The sequence below is a fragment of the Megalobrama amblycephala genome, linkage group LG18, assembly GCF_018812025.1.
Source record: "Megalobrama amblycephala isolate DHTTF-2021 linkage group LG18, ASM1881202v1, whole genome shotgun sequence".
Lineage (NCBI taxonomy): Eukaryota > Metazoa > Chordata > Actinopteri > Cypriniformes > Xenocyprididae > Megalobrama > Megalobrama amblycephala.
The window spans coordinates 26,620,679-26,643,416 of record NC_063061.1 but is presented as its reverse complement, the minus strand read 5'-3'; the positions used below and the strand labels follow the sequence as shown (position 1 = coordinate 26,643,416).

The window sequence follows — 22,738 nt, the reverse complement described above, 5'->3', positions numbered from 1 at the left end:
ACATTAATGGCATGGTGTCTACGGAGATGGTTGCTAAGGTTTGTTGTATTTACGAAATAGTTTAAATCGCATTTACAATGTCTGCAAACTGCAACATACTTGTCAATCTTTCCATTTTTTTTGTGAAAACCGAAGTATTCCCAAACCTTTGAGCTCATGTTGTCTGGTGCCTTGAAAATTTCTTCTTCATCGCCCTCCATGGTGCTGCGTTTATGCGAATAACAGCAAGCAGACGCGAATTGAAGAGTAGTGACGTAATCCTCTGCGTCACTGTATCATTTATGCTTAATGCATTTATTTCTACATTAATGGCATGGTGTCTACGGAGATGGTTGCTAAGGTTTGTTGTATTTACGAAATAGTTTAAATCGCATTTACAATGTCTGCAAACTGCAACATACTTGTCAATCTTTCCATTTTTTTTGTGAAAACCGAAGTATTCCCAAACCTTTGACCTCATGTTGTCTGGTGCCTTGAAAATTTCTTCTTCGTTGCCCTCCATAGTGCTGCGTTTATGTGAATGACAGCAAACAGGTGTGAATTGGAGAATAGTGACGTAATCCTCTGCGCCACTGTATCATTCGTTTTTTTGGGGTTTTTTTTAATCGAAATTTGACAGAAACAAACAATTCACAATTCAAAATCCATGTTTCAAGATCAATGCATACTGTATGCATCGGCAGGATTTGTAATAGATGCATCGAGAAAATTCATGAATCGTTACAGCCCTACTAAAAAACAATGGGAATTGAGATCCGAAGCACCCTTCCCTATGAAATATCTTGGTAAGAGGAACAGAAGCTATGACCGTCCCCAGAGTTAGTCCCTTTCATCCCTTGGTATGGAGGACTACTTTCCTTGGGCTTACATGGGATGCTGGGTAGGTTACAACTGTGTAGGGGGAAGTTGTTAAAAGGGCACGCTATAGCTTGCTAGGATCTGCATCTCTGACACTCATAACATAGTTCAGTGGCTGTGGCGTTTTCCAAAGGGACCCCAATACGTCAGTCGATGTAACGTTGAATGTGACTGACTGAATGGGAACATCTAGGTTACTAATGGAACCCCTGTTCCCTGAAGGAGGCAACGTTACGTCCCTCCTGCCACAGCCCTGAACCACCGCTGAATGACTGGGATCCTGTCTCGGCTCCTCAGCAAAACATGAATGAAAAGTGCGTGCCAGCTGTATCTATACCTGTATGTCCTGGTAGGAGTGGCTCAGCATGCAATTCCCATTGGCCAATGTCCATTGGTTCATTTAGTTACTACTTGAAGGTGATTTGGCTCCCAGGTGAGACCCCAAGTCGACAAGTCAAGTCAGTCGACATAACGTCTCTGTTCCCTCCTTCAGGGAACGGAGGTTACATTAGTAACCTAGACATTTCATTCTTACCTTTTATAGTCCAAAAAGTCTATTCAGAAAAAAATTGATAGTATAATCGGCACTCTGCAGTATATATAAAATGAGGACACACAATGCTAGAGCCTTTATGTAAACATTGTGTGTAGTGTTTGTCCAATCAGTGACATTGCAAATATGCAAACCCTATGTTAACGCAGGGTTTAGGAATGTACAGTGAGAAACGGCAGTGTATGAATACTTACGATTGATTGTTAACCCCGGGTAACCCAGGATTTTGTTTACCCAGGGTTTACAATGATCCAGGGTTAACTATTTCAAGTGAAAAGCCCTTTGAAATAGTTAAACTTGGGTCATTCTAATCCCAGGGTAAACAGAATCCTGGGTTATCTTGCTTCACATTTCAACATGTTAACTCCTTTTCTAAATGACAAATGTGAAACATTCCTTTACCCAGGGTAAAATGCAGGGTTTAGAATGAATGGTGATAACCTGGCATTAAGCATAGTGTGAAAAGAAAGAAAGAAACACCATAGCAACATCCAGAATCACTTGCTTTACAATGTTTTGGCAACTACTATTTGGAAAAAAAAATTTTTTTTATTTTTTTACGTTTGTTCTGTGTAAACATATTACTCAACTTTGACCAGAATGATTGTATGAATATTCAATTTTTCATAAGAGGCAGTCTCTTGGCAACTGTTTTGTTGTTCCTGTTTTTGTAGGTGACTTTGGCTCCTTGTAGGATGAACTCACATTATGCTTGAATTATGCTGTCGTACTTCCTGGCTCTGGCTCAGTCACTTTCTGCATGAAGTGAAGCCTCATTTGCAGCAGACCTGAAATCATGTTCCTACCTCAGTCATCTTTAGGGACATAGAATGTAAAACATCTGCAATCCAATGAGGTGAAGAAATGTTCCTGAATTATGCCAGAACGTTGGCACATCTCATTTCCTACTGTTAGAAAGCTAATCAATTTGATTATGGTGGGGTTCAATGTTCCTGCTTAACCCTAAAATTAGTTCTGGATTAAATTACTCTCAGAACTCGAACAATTCGGCTGTTGTGACTTCTATTTTCAAGAATTACTACTTGTCCTTGTCAGCCTGTGAAAATAAGTTGTTCAAAAGACATCAGTTCACCCCATTGTTAGTGACATGAATAAACCAAAAAGGGAAAACATTAAGGTTCACAATTTGAGGGGTGGAATAAAATCCTTATGCTTTATTCAGGAAACATGTAGTCATATTTATAGGAATGTGGTCACATGTTCTTATATTTCTCTTGCAGTACCTCAAAGAAGAACTGAAGGACAATTAAGAACATGAAGATTTGATGGTAAGCTTTGTTTTCCCACAATCCTTTTGGTCTGGCTACTTGACATTTTGATTAATGACGCCCTTGCACTAGGCTCCTTTTAATAGTTTTCCTAAGATACAGTTATTGTTGTGTTATTGTTTTCAATCCCCTGAATCAAGGAATTGCATTGACTCATGGGAAGAGGACTTGACATTGCAGGCGACATAACTCATGTGATGTCAGACACTTCAATGTTGCTTTTAATGGTGTGTCACAGGAATTAGTGTTGTCATTTCAGTAAATTATGTTCTTAGCAATGACCCTTATTCAGCAAGCATCTGACCTTTATTTATAATGACGCCTCTTAAGATATCAGATCAGTTGTTTTACATGAGGCTCTTTAACACAATACAAGTCAGTAAATTATTGCGCATTGTATAGTGTAACGCTTCAAGTCAATTTTATATTTTACTTTTGTTTGACTTACAATTTGGCCAGTTTTATGTTTTATTCTTCTACACACACATTGCTGTGAAGTCAAAAATGGTACAGACTTTACCTCATAAAAATCACAGTGCATGTTTACTCAGTCTAAATCAATCAAAGAATGTCCAATTGCGTTCTCACACTATTCCTGTCACCAGGTTAAATGCTGGATAGTATACTGTTAGTCTGCTCTGGTGTTATTGCTGCTGTAACCAATAGAAAAATGATCACATCACTGGGAATCAGGGTGTGAAAAAATTCCCAGCAGTCTCCATGTAAAGTGCACAAACATGGAGGATTAATTTTGAGACTTTGTCATGTGACTGTTACATGTCTAGTCGGTGTCTCCCTCCTTCACTGTGTTTTTGGTTCATTCCCATGACCTAGTTTTTACCCATCTGTCTGATTAGTTTGTAGTTCACCTGTTGTCTCATTAGTTATCTAGTTAGACCCTGTGTATTTAAACCTTGTGTTCTCCCTCAGTCTTTGTCTGATCTCGTCAATGTATGCGTCTGTTATAGTGTTTGTAAAGAGTTTCCTGAGTTTCGTCATTAAAGATCCTGTTTCCCATTTATCCCTGTCTTCATGAGCTTCCATTAACACGTAACGTGACAGTGACATTTATGCTGATGTTTAGAACTGATTCAGCTTAGGTTTTTGATCTTTTAACCAATAATATTCAGAAACACAGATGATGGCATCCATGGCATTGACATATCTTGTATTATGAAATTCGTGACAATTAATGTATTTAAAGGGGTGGTCACACTACACAGTTCATTCCATTGTCTTCCAATTATATGCATGCGAATGTGCGAGACAGAAATGCAAGCTCTAGCTCAAGCGAAGAAGTTTTGCATTTTGCTGCATTCCAGAGTTCAAGTTTGTTGAACTCTGTCTAGCAAATTCTTATCATGTGAAGACATGTGACCAATAGAAGACTGATATGCCAACATGACCTTTTATTCAAACTTTAAACCTGCAGGATTGCAGTGATGCAGTAAAGTGGAGTAGATTGCATATTTTTACATATTTTAAATATTATATGTTAAATTATGACATCATATTTCAACCGTTCCAATGTCCTTAGAAATTTAGAGCGCTTAAAATCTAGTGTGAATGTAGCTATTCGTAGTTTTCACATGATGTCACACTTTTATAGGAACACCCTCCTGGAGGGCAAAACAAGCGTTTGTGCTAAGTACTAATGTATTAAGACAGTGATATTAAATGACCAAATTCAGTATACACCTTATTGATGATGCATACTATATACAGGCAGGCAGTGTTACACATTACTTTTACATTAAGTAACTCAAGTTACGTAATCAGATTGCTTTTTCAAGTAATTAGTAAAGTAATGCAGAGGCGTTGTGTGCGCTGTGTAAACATGATGGTTATTGTAGTTCCAGACTAAATGTGAGCATTAACTCATCTCACTCATCTCTGTCAAAATAACGTGTTAATTTCGATTAATTAATCTGAGATAAAATAACGCAGATTAATCCATTCCGTATTGACCTTTGAACCTGGAGCCGTTCTAGCCACCATTCGACTGTAAAATGAAGGAGGGAGACGACTGCTGCGCTGACGGACAGAACGAGCAGCTCTCTCTGTCTTCAAAGTAAGCACCGTCTTTGCACTCTCTCTACCTCACCTATAAAATCAGTTCATTTAGACCGGACTGAGGTGATACCAGAACAAAACAAGTTGTTGTTAGCTAGGTGCATTCAATTGTATATGGTAGAAAATTATATTATTAGTTAATATAACTTCTAAATGCTACTTTTTAATACTTTTCAGGTTTAGCAAAAAAGCATCTTCTCTTACAAAGCTATAAAATCACTTTTTTTTTTTGCAAAGAGGGCAAGAAAGAATTACAGTGAGAGTGACAGGTACTTTATTGTCAGTATCGGGCTTGCAGATCACGTGGGTAGGGCACTTTTTACTGTTTGTGTGGATGACCATGTCTGTCACCACCGAAGACCATTTTTGACCCAGGAAAAACCCTGCCTTGATTAATTATAATATAATATAATTATAATATAATTATAATATATTATATATATATTAATTATTAATTAATATATATATATATATATATATATATATATATATATATATATATATATATATATATTTTGCTATTAAAAACAAACAAGCAAGCCTAGCCCAGTTGAGAAAAAGTAACGCAAAAGTAACATAATGCATTACTTTCCATAAAAAGTAACTAACACAATTTGCTACTTTTTAGGGAGTAATGCGATATTGAAATGCATTATTTTTAAAAGCAACTTTCCCCAATATTGCAAGCAAGCATAACACAATGCACAGTTTTTCGTTGAGCATTTTCCCATAGAAAACCATTACAAAGGAAAAGCTTAGCAAAGGAAAACTATTTAGCAAGTTGTGTTAATATTCTGGGTTCATCTGCTAGCCTGTATATAATATGCATCATCAATAAGGTGTATACTGAATTTAATTTTTTAATATCACTGCTTTAGTACATAAAGCAACTTTTAAGTGATATTCATGGTAAATGTTTTTCCCAAAACTCGCATTTTGTTCACATATTTTTGTTTTTCTCCTTTTGAGATGGAAAACTGACAGGCCTATAATGCAGTATGGATATTTTGCCCTCCAGGTCTCAGCATCAGTCATGTGACTGAAAACTATGAATATCATAATTAATCTATAAAAATTAATCTCAAATTGTTTTCTGAAATTATAATCTGTTATTATAAGTTAAATACAAAAAAAGCATAATAGAAGCATTTTACTAGTTGTCTCAGACTTTCAATGGTAAGAACCCCCCTTTATAGTGCTGTTAACCATGTTGTAGCATGCAAATCTTATTAAATAGTGGTCTGAGTTTTCCTATCCTTTCCATTACACTGACAGCGGCCTATTCACCTGCTCAAACCCTCATTTGTTTAAATATATTTAGACCCACCACATCTTTTGTATAGCCCACACTGCAATAAAATGAGAGAAATGAGCTGAGAAATCTCAGCAGCAGTGCCAGCTTATCTGAAGGACCCTTGGAACCCTATTCTGATACCCCTCCTCACTTCAAAAGCTGAGGCAGTTTCCCTCAGCCTGCCGCAGTGTGCCGGCCCTTATATAGCCAGCAGACATTAGGTAAACGCAAGGTAGACATTAGGTAAACTGAAAACAAGCACTTTTCAGTCAACAGCTGTATGCATAACAGCGATATGCTTCTCTGCACTGGCACTGGGCACACCGCTGCAAGATTGTGTGCATAACTGTTTTATGTGGACAGGGGGTGGTAGAGTTTACAATAAGCAGCTGTGAGAACACAAGAAAATTCAAGTGGTGCAGTATTGGAGATATTTGTATTACTTTGATAGAGTTAGATTTTTAGGTCAGAGATCCTCAGCAAAACAAATCACATGCCAAGTCTGCATGTGTTCTTACTGGATCAAGCCTTATCAATGGACACAACATTCTCAAGCTTTTCCTCAAATTACTTTATCATCTTAGGAGAGACATATATCTCTTTTGTTTCTGTAGTTATTTTTATTCCACATTTATTTCACCACATAACTATGTTCCTCCATCAACTATGTTCTGTCCATGCAAAACCATTTTAACCATGTTTTGTGAAAGGCAGTAAAACAGACTTTCTGTCCAATTACAAGACTGTAATGCAGAGAAAACACTATATATCCACCGTTTCTCAAAAAAAAACAAAACAAAAAAAAAAAAAAACCTTTTGACATTTGGCTGAATCAGCTGTCAACGTCTGAATTAGAGTGTAACTGGGTCAGCAGATAGCAGGCTTATCGCTTTTCACCCAGGCCAAACATAGCATTCAGCTTGTTTTAAAACTGTCTGTTTATTGGATATCATGTTCACATGTGATTGTGTTAATATGGGAAACTTTTCAAAAGAGACAAAAGGGGCTTGCCTCTCATTTTAGAATATGGGAGCATCATGTTTTCTTTCTTAGTATTGCTTACTATAGGGCAAGCATCAACATTATTATTAAATTTGTACAAATTCAAAACCATAATAATTAAACAATTTGTGCTATGGACATAAATGATAACTCAAATTATGCAGCTTGTTGGTAAATGGCATGCTGTTACTTTTTTTAAGCAATTAAAGAATTAAAATGTGTTCCTGGTGGACCATAATAGAAGCTAAGAAAAACAGACCTACAGTACATTAAAGGAGAACCAGAGGGATCACAATATCCTAGAGACTTAGGATGTGTTCACACATGGCAGGTTTGGTTAGGTTAAAACAAACTATGGTGCGATTGCTCTATTAGTGTGGTTAATTTTAGTAAGTGTGAATGCTGCCATCCAAACCCTGGTGCACACCAAACAAGTGGACAAACAAATGGGTCTCGGTCTGCTTCCAGATGAACTCTGAAGCATACTTGTTTCACGTCAGAGGAGCTACGTTGCCCATTACAGTTTAGTACAGTCATTGCCATTTCCTTGCAGCAGATCTTCGTTTGTGTGCTATTTTGAATTCTTTACATATTTTATAAACTCTTCATGAATTCTCAGCTAGTCAAAGTGCCATCATACATACGTACATACAACGAGTGCATTAAGATCAGGACACAGCATTGTTTTGGATGTTCGGTACAGAGCCCCGCACATGACAGTCAGGAAAAAAAGTAAATTGTGCACACAATTTACTAATCCATTCCCTCAATTTCCTAAATCATGTGCACGATTTACTATTTTGTTCCCTGAAAATCAGAGAAACGAATTAGTAAACCTTGTGCATGATTTCTAAATCGAGGATTTAGCCTACTATTTTTTTCTTGCATGTCATGTGTGGGGCTCCGTAGTTTGGTAAGTTCCATCACAAAATACTTTATATTTTACATCTTTATGTTCTGTCTTAAATATGACAGTGTGAGTGCTAAGCAAACCAGGACTAAATGTATTATTTTCTTTCTTTCTTTCTTTCTTTCTTTCTTTCTTTCTTTCTTTCTTTCTTTCTTTTTTTTTTTTTTTTTGGTATGGACCAAAAGAACCAAGAGAACCAATCTACAAGTGTGAACACACTCTTAAACAGTGTGAGTAGTGTTCACACTAAAAAATTCCAACAAGAAAAAGGACACTTCAAATATGATGCACTTATTTAACGGGGGAAAAAACAAAGTGTGGAATTTTGGACATTCTATTGGTTGGACACATGCATTTAGCACCCTAGCAACTAACCAGAACACCCTAGCAACTGCATGGCAAACCCCTCTCTGAATGTCCTACAAAACAAAATAGCAACACCCTAGCAACCACCAAGATCCCCTTGGAACTGCATAACAACTCCATTTGCAACACCCTAGCAACTATCCAGGACACCATAGCAAGCACCTAGCAATACCCAAGAAACCTCTCTGAACAGCTTGCATTGCATTACCTTAGGAACCACATAGCAACGCCTCTCCAACTGCCATAGAAACTTCACTGTAACACCCAAGCAACCACCCAGAACACCCTAGTAACTGCTTAGCAATGACCTAGCCACATCACAATGCACTAAATCCACTCAGGACACTTTAGAAACTCAAAGCAACATTCTGGTAAAGTTTTGCAAAGGCAAACACTCACATTTTCAGAAAATGTAAAAATCTGGTTCTGTGTCTAATGATGCAAATTTACAGACTCATTATTAGATCTTTTTACAACTAGCAGGCACCTATTAATGTTTTGTCAATGCTTTCTCCACATGATCATTGCACAGTTATGGACATGGATGTTGTTTACTTTTGTGGCTTGGAAAGTAAAGACCATCCATTCATTCTTTTTTCTTGATTACTGAGATATGCTTCTTGCCAGCACTTCCCTTCTGAACCTCCAAACACACACATAGAGGTATTCACATGTACACAGTTTTACATTAAATTCAAATAACCATCTATCAGTAGAGGAATGACCTAATCTTATTCCTTGCCAATAGCCTGAAACACAACTAGTGCTTGAACACAGACTTTTTGGCAAAACTCCTCCAGACCAAACAAGGAGTGCTAGACAATCTGGGTTTAAAACTCAGCAAGGGGTGGGGAGGGGGATATGGTACCTTTCCAGAAAACCCCCTTGGTTTCTTTACAAAATGTGACACAAACTGCCAGAATGTATGCATGTGCAAGAATCTAACAGGCAGTTGCGAGCGATTATTACAACAGCCCGTGAGTGTAAGTGACCAGTCATATTGAATGATACCTTTGAAGATGAAACAATATCATGAAACTTTTCTCTTATTACAAGTATGACTGTCAAGATAAGGGAAACTGTACGAATGACGTTCACAGCAGTTTTAGCATGTATGAATCAAACTTATATTGTCATATCTTCTGGACGTCATTCAGCCTAAAAGACTGTTTGAAGTTTGAAGTACATTACAATTTATTACCTATTAAGGAGAGAAACAACTTAATTACGAAAAGGCTATTTATGTATTGGTCCCGGTTGTAAGCCTCCATTCTCAGAGGTCACATTGAGCCATAAGGATGCACCATTATTTCAAAAGTCTTCATGACTTAGCCGTCAACACCCCAGTTGGATCTAAAGGCTTTGGGGCTACAGGGGTTATTAAAATCTGTGTTGTCAACCTTCAATAATGTGTTCTAACGCACACCCATTCAGTGTTTTTCCATCACATACATGATTTAATGTGTTCCTCAAGGACTCATTAATAACAATAGAGTGATAGCTGGAGGCTGGCCAAGTGGCCAAGCTCTCTTCCTTCTTGAATGATTGAATAATGGGTCTGGGTCTTAAATGTTACTTACACCCCTGTAGCTGGAAACAATAGATCACATAATAACCTTATCTGGAGTGATTTCTTACTGCTTTTGATTGGATAAAAAAGAAATGCTCTCTATGAGAATATCTGGCAGATGTTTCTTTTGGTGAGGTAGATGTTAAGAGAGAGAGAGATTTTCTCTCTCTCCCTATCCTCAAATATCTGTCTTTATTTTTTTGGCCAAGGCTTTGACTCATGCTGGCAGAAGTGGCCCAAATAAATGCACTAGCACCAGTCATTCAGGGGGGTTAGGGGTGGGGTTAGAAAAAACAGAAAAAAATCAACATAATGTACAAGACCCAAGTGTGCTAGTTTCCCTAATTACGTAGTGTTCCTTCATCCTTACTTTCTTTCTTTCTCTCTCTCTCTCTCTCTCTCTCTTTCATACTGACCCCCCACCCCTTATCCTTCTTGTTCAACACATGGGTGTGCAATGATTTGCTTTTGGGGGATAAAACCCACAGTTTGGGAGTGGAGAGGGATATTACAGAGCAGGATGGCCCGAAGTAAGGTACCTCTGCTCTTGCATGGATTTCTCCTGCTGGTTCTGTGTAGACCCTCCCTTCAAGGAGGTAAGGTGTCTTCAAACTCATTTGGCTTTTTCTATCTTATTGTATTTCAGGTGCACTGCAGTTATGTCAATAGCATCACACTCTCTCATGGATGCAGTTATTTTGCATTTTATTATCTGTATTCTAAATGTTGAATAGAAAGTAAGCAAGCAGTATCCAAAATCCTTTACTGAGGGAATGCTGTGGTGTATTGTTGCAGGATGGTTTATTGTGTCAATAAAATTTGACTGCATGATCTTTTAATCGTAATTAAATTTTATGGTGATGAGGCAACATTGCCAACTCATGATTTAGTAAAGCTACAAGCTGTTTATTAAATTAAGATGATATAGCAATTATTTTATAGAATATATATATAATTATTTTATAGAATATAATTATATATATATATAATTTGATTTTATAATACATTTATATTTTGTAGTGTTTAAACTTAATAGTTGTGATATATGTAGCATGTGAAACCTGATGTATTTTTCCATGTAATTTTCAATTTAAATTAATACAATGACAAATAGTACTACATAAAAGATGGATTCTTATAAACGAAAATCTAATTTTTTAAGGATTTTAATTAACTGTTTGTTTTTGGATAAAACAAGGTTTCCCACTTGACATCTTTTATTCATATAGAAGGAAAGATCTGAGAAAGTTCTAGTCCAGATCATTATCATTACATCATACACTAACAACCTGCAAGCTTTTCCCAGTAGGTTTGTAGAACAGAGGACTTCAGCTTTTTAGTTCTAAGCTCTTGGATAAGGTCATGTATAGGATGTTGTTCTTTATATAAATCACATCCATTCTCTGTTCCCCTATGCCTCCAAATCTTACACAGCAAGGCAAGAGGACACACAAACTCATGTGGTAATGCATTCGGTGCTGTTTGAGGCTTCACATAAAAGACTAGATGTGGAGGTTAGTTAGAACCCCTTGGGTATGTGGCATCATCACTGAGTAAAGGACAAGAATGGTCCTCATAAACTGGTAATGTGTTGCAGGAGTGAGATCCTAATATGCATTGTCTGACATAATCAAATAAAAAATGGGTTTGCAGTGCAGTGATGTTCGCATCAGATTTGGTCATTTCTACTAATAATGTTTCTGAAAATATTCTCTTTATTCCCCTCTTATCAATTTCTGCCTTTCTTTGTAGTTTGCCAAGTCAAACTAACAAATAAATGCTTCCTTATGCCTTCATCTGGCAAGCTATCTGCATAGGACATATTAATAAAGATATTTATTAATGTTCTCTTTCTCTCTCAGGAATCTACATACCAGCTGGTGCAGGGGGAGGAGCAGGAGCTGGATTAGGGGCTGGTGTTGGAACTGGAACTGGACTTGGAACCAGCACTGGAACTGGTCCAGGAGGTGGATTTGGTCCTGGAATCGGAGGTGTTGGGCCAGGAGTTGGTCCTGGAGGAGTTGGAACAGGGTTAGGTCTAGGTGCTGGCCCTGGTGGACTTGGAACAGGGCCAAGAATTGGCATCAGACCTGGAACTGGTGAGGGTTTACATTTATTCTTAAACATTTCATGTGCAATTAGTGTCTATAGTTTCCATATCAAAATTTCTGTGTAAAATAACAGTAATGTGCTGGCAGCAGAGTCGCCAGCAATCTACTGGAATTCTACGGTGTGAATACTGTGAAATTGCTTTACAGCTTATTACCATAAAAACAACATACAGTATTTTCCAGTATTTTTTCCATTAAAATACTGGCAGCAGAGTAGCCAGCAATATACTGTCATTCTACGGTATTAATACTGTGAAATTGCTTTACAGCCATTTACTGTATAAAAAATAATAATAATAATAATACATGCAGTACATTTCTGTGATTTATTTCAATTTACAATTCACTCTAAACAATGGTGAGGTAAAAACAACCCAATATGAGTCATTTTGGCAACACAGCTGAGCTAGGTCAAAAAAGAACCCCAAAATAAGTTGGAAATTAAAATCACACAGGAAATTACTACAGTGAAAAACAGGGAACAGCAATAGACTAATAAAAAGGTTAACATTTATTTATAAGCAAGAACACCCAAAATGGACAAACATATAGGCCTAGTACAAGCAACATGAACATTTGTAAGAATAATTGCAAAAAAAGAATTGGCCTACAAACTCAAAAACTCTGTTAAATAGCTTAACGTAATACAGTTAAACGAAACTGCGTTTTAAAAGTATATTAATCAATAATGTTTAAGAACACTTTTGACCAGTTATAACCTATTTTCTTTCTCCTGCCAACAGGCACTACAGCCAAAACCATCAGACTGAGTACCATAAAGAAATACACAGTCTGAAAGCCTAAATAAATACTGAAATTTGGGAATAAATTATGAATTACAGTGAATTTACAGGATTTTTTTTTTTTTTTTTTTTTGTACACTCTCCGTCTAATCCTATCACAATCACTCACTTCACACTCAAGCGCTATTCTGACTTGTTCAGTTCCAGCTCCAAAGTCACCGTTCGAGTGATCTGGATGTGAGAGAAAACACTCCGAACAAAACCTCCAGTTTTAAAAGAACACGCTCCTTGCTGTCATAAGCGCCGCGAACACAAGTTCGTTTCAGTCGCCGCTTTCAGTTTCAGTTCTTCCTACTCACCACAGTTACAGGTCCGAACAAATTTGATTCAGCCGCCGCCTTTTCAGCTTTAGTTCTTCCCGCTCATCACCCTCGGTCCAGGTTTAAAAGAACGTGTTTGCTGCAGTCAGTTTAAAAGTTCCCTCTCCTTTACGCTTCAATTAGCTTAAAGGAGATTTATGTATATAATTTGATTTATGTATATAATTATGTATATAATTTATGTATATAATTATATATGGGGGGCAAGGTTCTGGACTGGATACTGGAGGTCTTGGGGCAGTTGGGCCTGGTACAGGAGGGCTTGGTACAGGAGGACTTGGTACTGGTGGATTAGGCACTGGAGGACTCGGAACAGGTTGCTGAAATTTTTATTATTTACGTTTATTTATTTTTTATTAAGTGTATTATTTTTTGTGATTAACATACTAAACAATTTAAGGGCATAAAAATGATGTTTTTTTTCACAGGGCCATTTGTCAAGCCACCTAAAACAGGTGTGTTATAATGCATGCTACAATTTTGGATTAATGTTATTAATAAAGATTGGCAGTGGCATTGACTTTACATAAGATGAGAAGTTCATTGTGTCAACACAGGAGGATATCTACCAGGAATTGGACCAGGTGGTACAGGTGTTGGTCCTGGAGCTGGATCACTTGCACCTGGAGGAGTTGGTCCTGCTGGTATTGGACCAGGAGGCATTGGACCTGGCAGCATAGGTCCTGGCATTGGAGCCGTGGGAACTAGACCAGGAGGTGTCATACCTGGAGGCGCTGGTGCTGGTGTTGGAACTGGAGGCCTTGGAGCAGGTATTATTTCTTATAAGTATTTCTTATAGTATAATTTTACTAATAAGCAATCAAACCTATCTCAACTCTTTCTATTCTGCTAGTATTTGTGGGATTGTAGAATAACTCAATGTACCTGAGCCAAATAATCCTGGAAACATCATATTTGTTGGGTAGGGTGGTAGATTGAGATTGATCTCTTTCTGGAAAGCACTTTTATTCTTTCATCTTATATTTTGTAGGTGTAGGTGCTGGTGGCAAACCCCCTAAACCTGGTCAGTGGGAGAAAACTGCAGTCAATAAAGTGCTCACATATTTTTGCAATTTTAACTACATACATTAAATTAAGCAAATAATGTATTGGTTTCATTGACGTTTGCACGAGTCTTTCTTCACACAAACAGGTTATGGGGGTATTCCAGGCACTCTTGGAGCTGGAAGTCTTGGTGGTGCTGGTGGTCTTGGAGGCCTTGGACTGAGGCCAGGGGGTGCTGGCCTTGGACTGAGGCCAGGGAGTGGTGGCCTTGGAGGTTTATTACCTGGTGGCTTTGGTGTTGGTCCAGGGGCTGGTGGCATTGGCACAGGAGTACCTGGACAAGGTAGAGAAACTCCACTGTACTTCACAAAGTTAAACTTTAAGTTAAACAATCTTTTATGATGATGTTTCTTAGAATTTTATCATTTTTCTTCAGGAGTTGGTTTGGGCACTGGTGTGGGAGGGTTTGGCCCTGGTGGAGTTGGGCCAGGAGGTGCTGGAAGAGGTTAGAAAATTAATAAAACTAAATGTTACTAACTTTGTATGGATATTTAAAAGCGTAATCCCAAATATATTCGGTTTAGTGCAGTTTTTTTTCATTTCCTGCTTCTAGGTGTTGGAGGAAAACCCCCCAAAACAGGTTAGTGATCTGTAAGATGCGATAAAGATTTCATCTTCACTGAAGAATTTAAGGTAGATTCACTCCATATATATACATTATTTACAGGTTATGGAGGCCTTGGTGGCATTGGACAAAGTGGCATTTTTCCTGGTGGAGTTAGACCAGCTGGTGTTGGACCAGGTGCCATTGTCCCTGGTAAGACATCTTTATTATTAATAGTAGACAATAGTTATTGCCTTTATACTGATTCTTTTCATAATAATATTTGATTAAAATAAGTAATTTTGCATTGTCACAAAATTGTCTGATGGTCTAAATTTAGGTTATGGTGGGCCTGGGGGTTTTGGTGGTGGACCGATTGGAACAGGAAGTCTTGGACCACTTACACCTGGAGGTGCTGGAACAGGCTACCCATCAGGTGGTAAGGATACACTTTCTTCCCTCCTAGGTTGTAGACATAAAATAAAGAACATTTTTACTGCAGTTATGAAACACTAGGATAAAATATTACAATAAAAACTAAGACCATAATTTTAAAAACAAACAAATCTAGCAGTGAACTTATAATACTCTAAATAAGATTCATCAAAACAAGACTTTAAAAAACACTTAAAACATAGGAATTAGGGGTGTGACGAGACGGGTATCTCACGAGACGAGACTTGAGATTGAGTTCACGAGACGAGACGAGACAAGATTTTTACACACTATTTTAAGAAATCCTCAATGGCGAAATACATGACTAGAAAAAATATTCTGCAGGTGTATTTGAAATGTTTTAACTAATCATCTTATAATGAATGTCATTCAGTTCTACTTTCTGAGTATGAATGATCATATGCAGTAAAAGACAACAATACTCAAGTACTCTAAAAGGTTTTGCCCCTACTCAACTGACTGACTTCTGTATGATTTCAGTCTCTTCAGACCTTACTGTACATGATTTATGAGCTTCTACAACTTTTGACATCCAAACTGAATTCCTTTCCACAAACTGATCATAGAAATAAAAACAGTATAAATAAAAATGGTAACACTTTACAATAAGGCCTCATTTATTAACATTAACATATTAACCAACATCAACTAACAATGAGCAATGTATTTGCTACAGTATTTATTAATCTTTGTTTATGTTAGTTAATAAAAATAGTCATTCATTGTTAGTTCATGATAGTTCACAGTGCATTAACTAATGTTAACAAATGAAACCTTACTGTTTGTGCTTAATAAGATTAAGAGAAAACTGTTATTCATTTTTTATGGTAACACTTTACAAGTTGAAACCATAATCGCACCCTCTCAATATTCAAAGTGCAAATAAGACCAACTTTTTCTTTGATACAGAGCTAAGAGATGGTTACAACTACACTGCCCAGCCTAAAATAGCTTTCATACTGAGAGGTTTGGTGAGAGATATTTGCATTCATCAGGGAGCCGCTTTCAAAATGCGGGGTATTGAAATCGCGTTTGAATGCGCACTCGCGTTTACTTTCACTTTCAGCGATCACGCGTAACTCTGTAAATATGGAGCGGCGGCGACCGTTATCCAACTGAATTAAAGGTTTTTTATTTAAATACAAAGCAAAAGGACAGCAGAGGCGTAATGTAAACGTAGCGGTGGCACATTCTTTCCTAATCATCCTAACACTCTGTCATGGCAACATCACGAGACTACTTTTCGCCTCGACAAGTTTGAGTTCGACACACTTTAGTCTCGCGAGATCTCGTGACATGAGATCTCGTCACACCCCTAATAGGAATACATTTAAAGATGATCAGTGTAAAGTGATCATATTTTTGGGGGGTTAAAATGAAAAAGCATCATGCTTTGTTGCTTAAAAATTGAATTTGTTTTTAGGCAGCTATGGTGGATATGGTGGGCCTGGAGGTCTTTATCCTGGAGCTGGAACAGCTGGCCAGAAGCCACCAAAACCAGGTAAAACTAGATCTATGGACATGAGTATTGGCTTTAAAAAAGGGTGTGATACTTTGTTACTTGTGGTAGGACACAAATCTTGATTAAATCATCTTGTCACTGTTTTACACCACAGCAAAAAATGTCTTCTTGGCAAAAGAATCTAGTTAATTTTAAACACATTTAAAAAACAACAAGAACAACAAAAAAACACTTAAACTGCTTGATCCTTCTGAAACAGGAATTGGACCTGGTGGTGCAGGAATTGGTCCAGGCGGTGCAGGATTTGGACCTGGTGGTGCAGGAGTTCGGCCTGGAGGTGTAGGAATTGGACCGGGGGGTGTAGGAATTGGTCCAGTTGGCACTGGGATTGGACCAGGTGGGACAGGAATTGGACCAGGTGGCACAGGAGTTGGGATTGGACCAGGTGGGACAGGAATCGGACCAGGTGGCACAGGAGTTGGTCCTGGAGGTGTAGGATTTGGACCTAGTGGCACTGGAAATGGAATTGAAGGAGCAGGAGTTGCGCCTGGTGGAGGTTAGTTTTGAGGGGCATAACTGTTATGCTACTTCTTTATTTATGAAAGTATCATAATAAACTGTTTGCAACTTCATTATGGCTCCTAGCACCTTTTCTTCCCCAAACTGGATTACCTGTAACTGGGACAGGCACTTGGGGCAAAGTCGGAAAGACTGGGAAGGCACCGGTGCCAGGTAATTGGCATCTATTGATAGAGCTCCCCCTTTTTTTTTTTAAATAGTTTTAACAATTCTTTGATACGAAAGCATTGTTTTATATTTTCTTTTTTTCTGCATTCAAACAAGGTGTTGGGATCCCTGGGTTATACCAAGGGGGTATTGTTCCTGGACAAGGTGAGTGACTTGACAGTTACAGTATTTGACAGTTACAAGATTTTCCACTGTTTGTAGAATATTCAAACAGGTATAACAAATCTGCATTTTTTTTTTATGTAAAGGCTTTGGCGGTAGAGGCATTCTGCCAGGTGTAGCCACAGGATCTCAAACTGGTAAGCTTGATGTAGTTTATAGTTTATTTATAGCTTTATAATTTTTATCCAACAATGAAAATGTGGTAACACTTTATAATATGGGTGCACTAATATACATTAATTCATGCTTTACTAATGCACATATAATCATGTTTTAATGTATGACTCATGAAGAACTAAACAATTAATTAATGATTACTGCATCAGCAACTAATAAAGTTTCTATATGATTAATAGATTAAGTAATATATGAATTTTTATTAATTAAATGTGTCATAATGTATTAATTCCTTAATAACATATTTTATTAACTAAAAGTGTAAGTTAATGTGTTAATTACCACAATGGGTTGAAGCCATGTACTTCAACTTCCAGTTGTCTGCTTTAATTAATCATTTACTAATGATTTGAAAATGTATCATTATGTTATGACTTTACTTATTGAGGCACATGACTATTAACTAATTGTTCAGTAATGTAATTAATGGGTTTTGACAGTTGCACATGCAGTGAGTGTAATGACAGAGAATGTGTTTGAAGGATGGGTAAGTTGGGCAGCACACAAATATCAGCACACCAGAATCTGAACTACAGATTGATGTTTCACTGTTTAAACTGGATGCGACCATTATCGAGTCATGCCGCAACAGCTGTTTACACAAGACATGACAGACCATTGCAAGTCCATTTGTCCTTCATAACAGAAGTGATGTTTTGTTATGTTGTATTGCGTCGTGCCACATCCAGTGTAGTATCACAATCACTGATTATAATGGGTTCAATTCTCTTTGTCTGGTCTTGACACAGTGTTACAAAATAGCATTGCCCGGCCACATGTTCTCAGTGTTCCACTTTTGAATCCTAGACCTCAAGTTTAACCTGACACATTCCTATGCCATGAACAACAAGGTTCTGAATGCAGCAGTTCATCTGGTACAGTGGAATCACGGTTGTAGATCGTTGGAAATTGAAATCCATGGCTTAGTGTAAATGTCAAAACCATAATGACATTACTTAACAATTAGTTAATAGTCATGTGCCTCAAAAAGTAAAGTCATAACATAATGATACATTTGCAAATTATTAGTTAATGATTAATTAAAGCAGACAACTGGAAGTTGAAGTACATGGCTTCAACCCATTGTGGTAATTAACACATTAACTTACACTATTAGTTAATTAAATATGTTATTAAGGAATTAATACATTATGACACATTTAATTAATAACAATTCGTATATCACTTAATCTATTAATCATATAGACACTTTATTAGTTGCTGATGCAGTAATCATTAATTAATGGTTTAGTTCTTCATGAGTCATACATTAAAACATGATTATCTGTGCATTAGTTAAGCATGAAGTATATATATCAGTGCACCCGTATTGTAAAGTGTTACCGAAAATGCTTTCTGAAGATCTCTCCTATTTTTTTGTTTATAGGGCAGCTTGGTCAAGGTGCAGTTGGAGCCAATGGTAAATTAAATTACTGACAGAACAATTCTTCCAATAAGGTATGAAAACTAATTATAACAGAGATCACTTCTCTTTTCTCTTGCAGGAGGCCGTGGAGGTTTTGGTCAACAAATACCAGGCATGTTCGGTGGATATCCTCTTATATCACCTAAGTCTGGAGGTAGTCCAAAATCTGTCCATTGTAGTTATTCACATTTGAAATCAACCATCATGCACTATACTTGTCAGACAATTAAATTACCTTCTTATTATATATATATAATATATAATATATATAATATATAATTAAATATAATATATATATTATATAATATATATATATATATATTTGCCATATGATTACAGAGTTTTAGAGTATTTATAGAAATGTACTTTCTTACCTCATTCAAGGCACAAGCGCTGCAAAGTCTCAGGCTAAAGCTGCCAAGTATGGTAAGTTATGCAGGAGCAATATATGAGTATATGTCAAAAGCACATGCTTGATATTTTTGACTCTCCTTTCAGGGGCTGGTGGTGTTCCTGGTCTAGGTGGTGGATTTGGTGTGGGAGGTGTACCTGGTGCAGGAGGTCTGCCAGGAATAGGCGGTGTTCCAGGTGCAGCTGGTATACCAGGCATTGGTGGTGTTCCTGGTCTAGGTGGTGGGCTTGGTGTAGGAGGTGTACCTGGTGCAGGTGGTATACCAGGCACTGGAGTCATCCCTGGAACTGGTGGTGCAACTCCTGGTGTTCTATATCCAGGAGCTGGTGGTGTTTATCCTGGAGGTAAATTTAAGGTTTATTATAAATAGACCGAAATATTTAGAGATTATCTAAAATAGTGAAAATTGCTCAAGTATTATAATATCAAGGAATTGTCTCTCATTAGGAGCTGGGGCAAAAGCTCGGAAATATGGTAAGAAAACCTTTAGATTCTCATTTTATTCAATCACCTGACTGACAACGGTCTCTTTCATGAAAAAGGATAGGTGTAAAGAAATGACAGCAGAAGTGTGAAACCAAATCTTAAAATCTTATGCCTTCTGAAAATTATTATCAGTTACTTTAAAAAGTATACATGAAAAATGAAGAGCTGATTTTGCTGGTTTGAAATGTATCTAGCAGCATGTTTGCTCTTGGCAACAGAGGATCATCTTAATTTCTATTAATTTTGGATTGTCTATTTTCCAGCTTCAGGGATAGGAACTGGTGGACTTCCTGGTTCTGGTTTGGGAGTGGGTGGTCTTGGAGCAGGAGGACTTCCTGGTTCTGGCTTGGGAGTGGGTGGCCTTGGAATTGGAGGAGTTCCTAGTTCTGGTTTGGGAGTGGGCAGCATTGGAACTGGTTTGGGTGGTCCTGGTGGGCCCCTTGGTTCTGGTTTAGGAGCTGGTGGACTCCCCGGACCTGGAGTTGGTCCTGAAGGTATCTTGAAAATAATAATATTAGTTGAAAATGACTTTGATTTGTACTTAAAGTCCGTATTATCATTAAAAGCACAACAATGTCTACTATTCTGCCATGTTTTAGGATATGCTGCGGCCAAAGCAAGAAAATATGGTATGACTTTACATTCTGCATTTTACAATGTGATAGATCTATTGAAAGGAAATTCACTGTGTCCATAAATTTATATTTTTGCCTTAGCAACTCTTACTTGAAAATTACTTGCTGGTGTGTTTAAACAGGGTTAGGTCTGAACTCAGGAAGGTAGCTCCCCGGGAACAAGGTTGGCTACACCTGCCCTAGCTTTTCACAGAATGCATGAGAAATTATTCATCATGATTGAATGCTATGCACATTTGTTAAGTATTATGTATGCAATGAGTTTCCCCATCCTTATTGTAGGAGGTCAGTTAAAATTTCAGACTTAAGTCTTGGCTTTATTCTTTGGCTCTTTTTAATCTAAGTTAAAAAGGAAAATATTATTAATGTCCCTCTTAATTATTTAGTACATATTGTATACCCTACATCAGGGCTCCTCAACTAGTGTGCCACAGGCCAAATCTGATCATAATTTTTCATTAGGTCCTCTGTTTTAGTTGAAATCACTGTATATCTGTACTCTTCCCCGAAAAATCAGACTTTATGATTTTATTTCATATATAAGTTGTGAGATTCTACTACAGTCATAAGAAAGGAAAGACATTAGTATTCATAGATAAATTCTTTGTAGCTCAACTTGGACGTCAGGCTGGGACATTGGGTACTGGAGGATTACCAGGTGGAGCAGCCGGTGTTTCTGGTGTTGGACTTGGTGGAGTACCTGGTGGAGGTATTGGGACTGGTGGACTTGGAACTGGTGGGCTACCTGGAGGTGGACTTGGTGGATTACCAGGTGGAGGAGCTGGTGGACTGTCTGGTGGTGGAGTTAGTGGTCTTCCTAGTGGTTCTGGAGGACTTCCTGGCTCTGGAACTGGTACCAAATGATACCATTTTATTGTATGATTTTATTATAAAGTTTTGAGTTCATTTTTAATATTACATACTCTGATGCTTTGCAGGATATGCAGAGGCAAAAGCTCGTAAATATGGTAAAACAACAGTTAATTTAATCCTTCAACATACTGTTAAAGGAATTATGATGGTTTTATTGATAGCATTTATTATCCAAACTTTATGGTAGCTTACAACCTGATATATTACTTTTGCTTTTCTAGGTCTACTTGGTGGAGGTGCTGGTTTAGGCCCAGGCACTGGATTAGCTGCAGGTATTCCAGGAAGATTAGCAGGTACTGGTGTCGGACCAGGTGGGGCCGGGAGTATACCAGGAACTGGAGTTGGACAAGGAGGCATCCCTGGTGTGGGTTACGGTCCAGGAGGTGTACCCGGTGGTGGCTTTGGACCTGGGAGTGTTCCTGGAAGTGCATTTGGACCTGGAGGTAAATTGGTATTTGCAGTTATTTAAAATGTAAGTCTAAATAGTTTTGAAAGTACTAAGTCTTTGAAATCTAAAATGAGTACACTGTAAAAAAAAAAAAAAACTAGAAAATCGGAAAAGTAAATGGTAATTTATTCCCATGTGTTGCACTAGTATTTTTTTTTTTAAAGAGAGAAAGAAAAAGGGGAAGAGTGTTACTAACCACCAGACTTGACTGAGGGTACACTTGATAGCCCATAGTCATTGCTGTATTTGCCCCTAAACAATGTCTTACCACAAGATGGAAATTCTTAAGTGCAAAGGACCACAAAGAAACAATGCATTGATACACTGCACTGAATATTGACTGAACATTGCACTGCATATTGACTGTAGAGGAGTGTGAAGGATGTTGCACAACTGTTTTATAGCTAAGATCTTTCTCTACACATCTGCCTATTGAGTTTCTTCTAGATAGTCTATGAATTATGTACAATGTATGTCATTCCTTTTGCAGGAATTCAGAGACAGACAGGCACAAAGCATCTCTATAAAACTCAATGTCATAAGAAAAGGATAGCTTCAACCTTTCTTGGAGTTTAATTAAACTCTGGCCAATCTGGAAACCTAAGTAACATGTCTAGCCAGATGACCTTTCTTTGGGTTGACTGTAAGTTTAGCCATCACATTCCTGGGCACATTTTAGTGTCTCATCAGTGTTCT

At 37.6% G+C, this 22,738-nt stretch overlaps 1 protein-coding gene across 4 annotated transcripts in view; it reads left to right on the top strand.

Moving 5' to 3' along the window:
• Window positions 1-10,131: 10,131 nt before the first annotated feature.
• Window positions 10,132-22,738, top strand: part of elnb (elastin b) — a 38,039-nt gene continuing 25,432 nt past the window's right edge. For 2 of the 4 annotated variants that reach the window (XM_048165972.1, XM_048165971.1), the window contains exons 1-26: window positions 10,133-10,511; window positions 11,778-12,014; window positions 13,358-13,465; window positions 13,578-13,604; window positions 13,689-13,919; window positions 14,141-14,173; window positions 14,303-14,497; window positions 14,591-14,659; window positions 14,768-14,794; window positions 14,882-14,971; window positions 15,099-15,197; window positions 16,638-16,715; window positions 16,936-17,232; window positions 17,322-17,408; window positions 17,520-17,567; window positions 17,672-17,722; window positions 19,150-19,182; window positions 19,268-19,342; window positions 19,573-19,614; window positions 19,687-19,944; window positions 20,048-20,074; window positions 20,350-20,580; window positions 20,686-20,715; window positions 21,332-21,574; window positions 21,660-21,689; window positions 21,816-22,037. In XM_048165972.1, coding sequence (XP_048021929.1) covers window positions 10,373-10,511; window positions 11,778-12,014; window positions 13,358-13,465; window positions 13,578-13,604; window positions 13,689-13,919; window positions 14,141-14,173; window positions 14,303-14,497; window positions 14,591-14,659; window positions 14,768-14,794; window positions 14,882-14,971; window positions 15,099-15,197; window positions 16,638-16,715; window positions 16,936-17,232; window positions 17,322-17,408; window positions 17,520-17,567; window positions 17,672-17,722; window positions 19,150-19,182; window positions 19,268-19,342; window positions 19,573-19,614; window positions 19,687-19,944; window positions 20,048-20,074; window positions 20,350-20,580; window positions 20,686-20,715; window positions 21,332-21,574; window positions 21,660-21,689; window positions 21,816-22,037 — 3,007 coding nt within the window. In that variant the 5' untranslated portion in view covers window positions 10,133-10,372. Of the gene's footprint in view, window positions 10,512-11,777; window positions 12,015-13,357; window positions 13,466-13,577; window positions 13,605-13,688; window positions 13,920-14,140; window positions 14,174-14,302; window positions 14,498-14,590; window positions 14,660-14,767; window positions 14,795-14,881; window positions 14,972-15,098; window positions 15,198-16,637; window positions 16,716-16,935; window positions 17,233-17,321; window positions 17,409-17,519; window positions 17,568-17,671; window positions 17,723-19,149; window positions 19,183-19,267; window positions 19,343-19,572; window positions 19,615-19,686; window positions 19,945-20,047; window positions 20,075-20,349; window positions 20,581-20,685; window positions 20,716-21,331; window positions 21,575-21,659; window positions 21,690-21,815; window positions 22,038-22,738 lie in introns of all 4 variants that reach the window. The other 2 variants (XM_048165973.1, XM_048165974.1) reach the window with 2 other exon arrangements.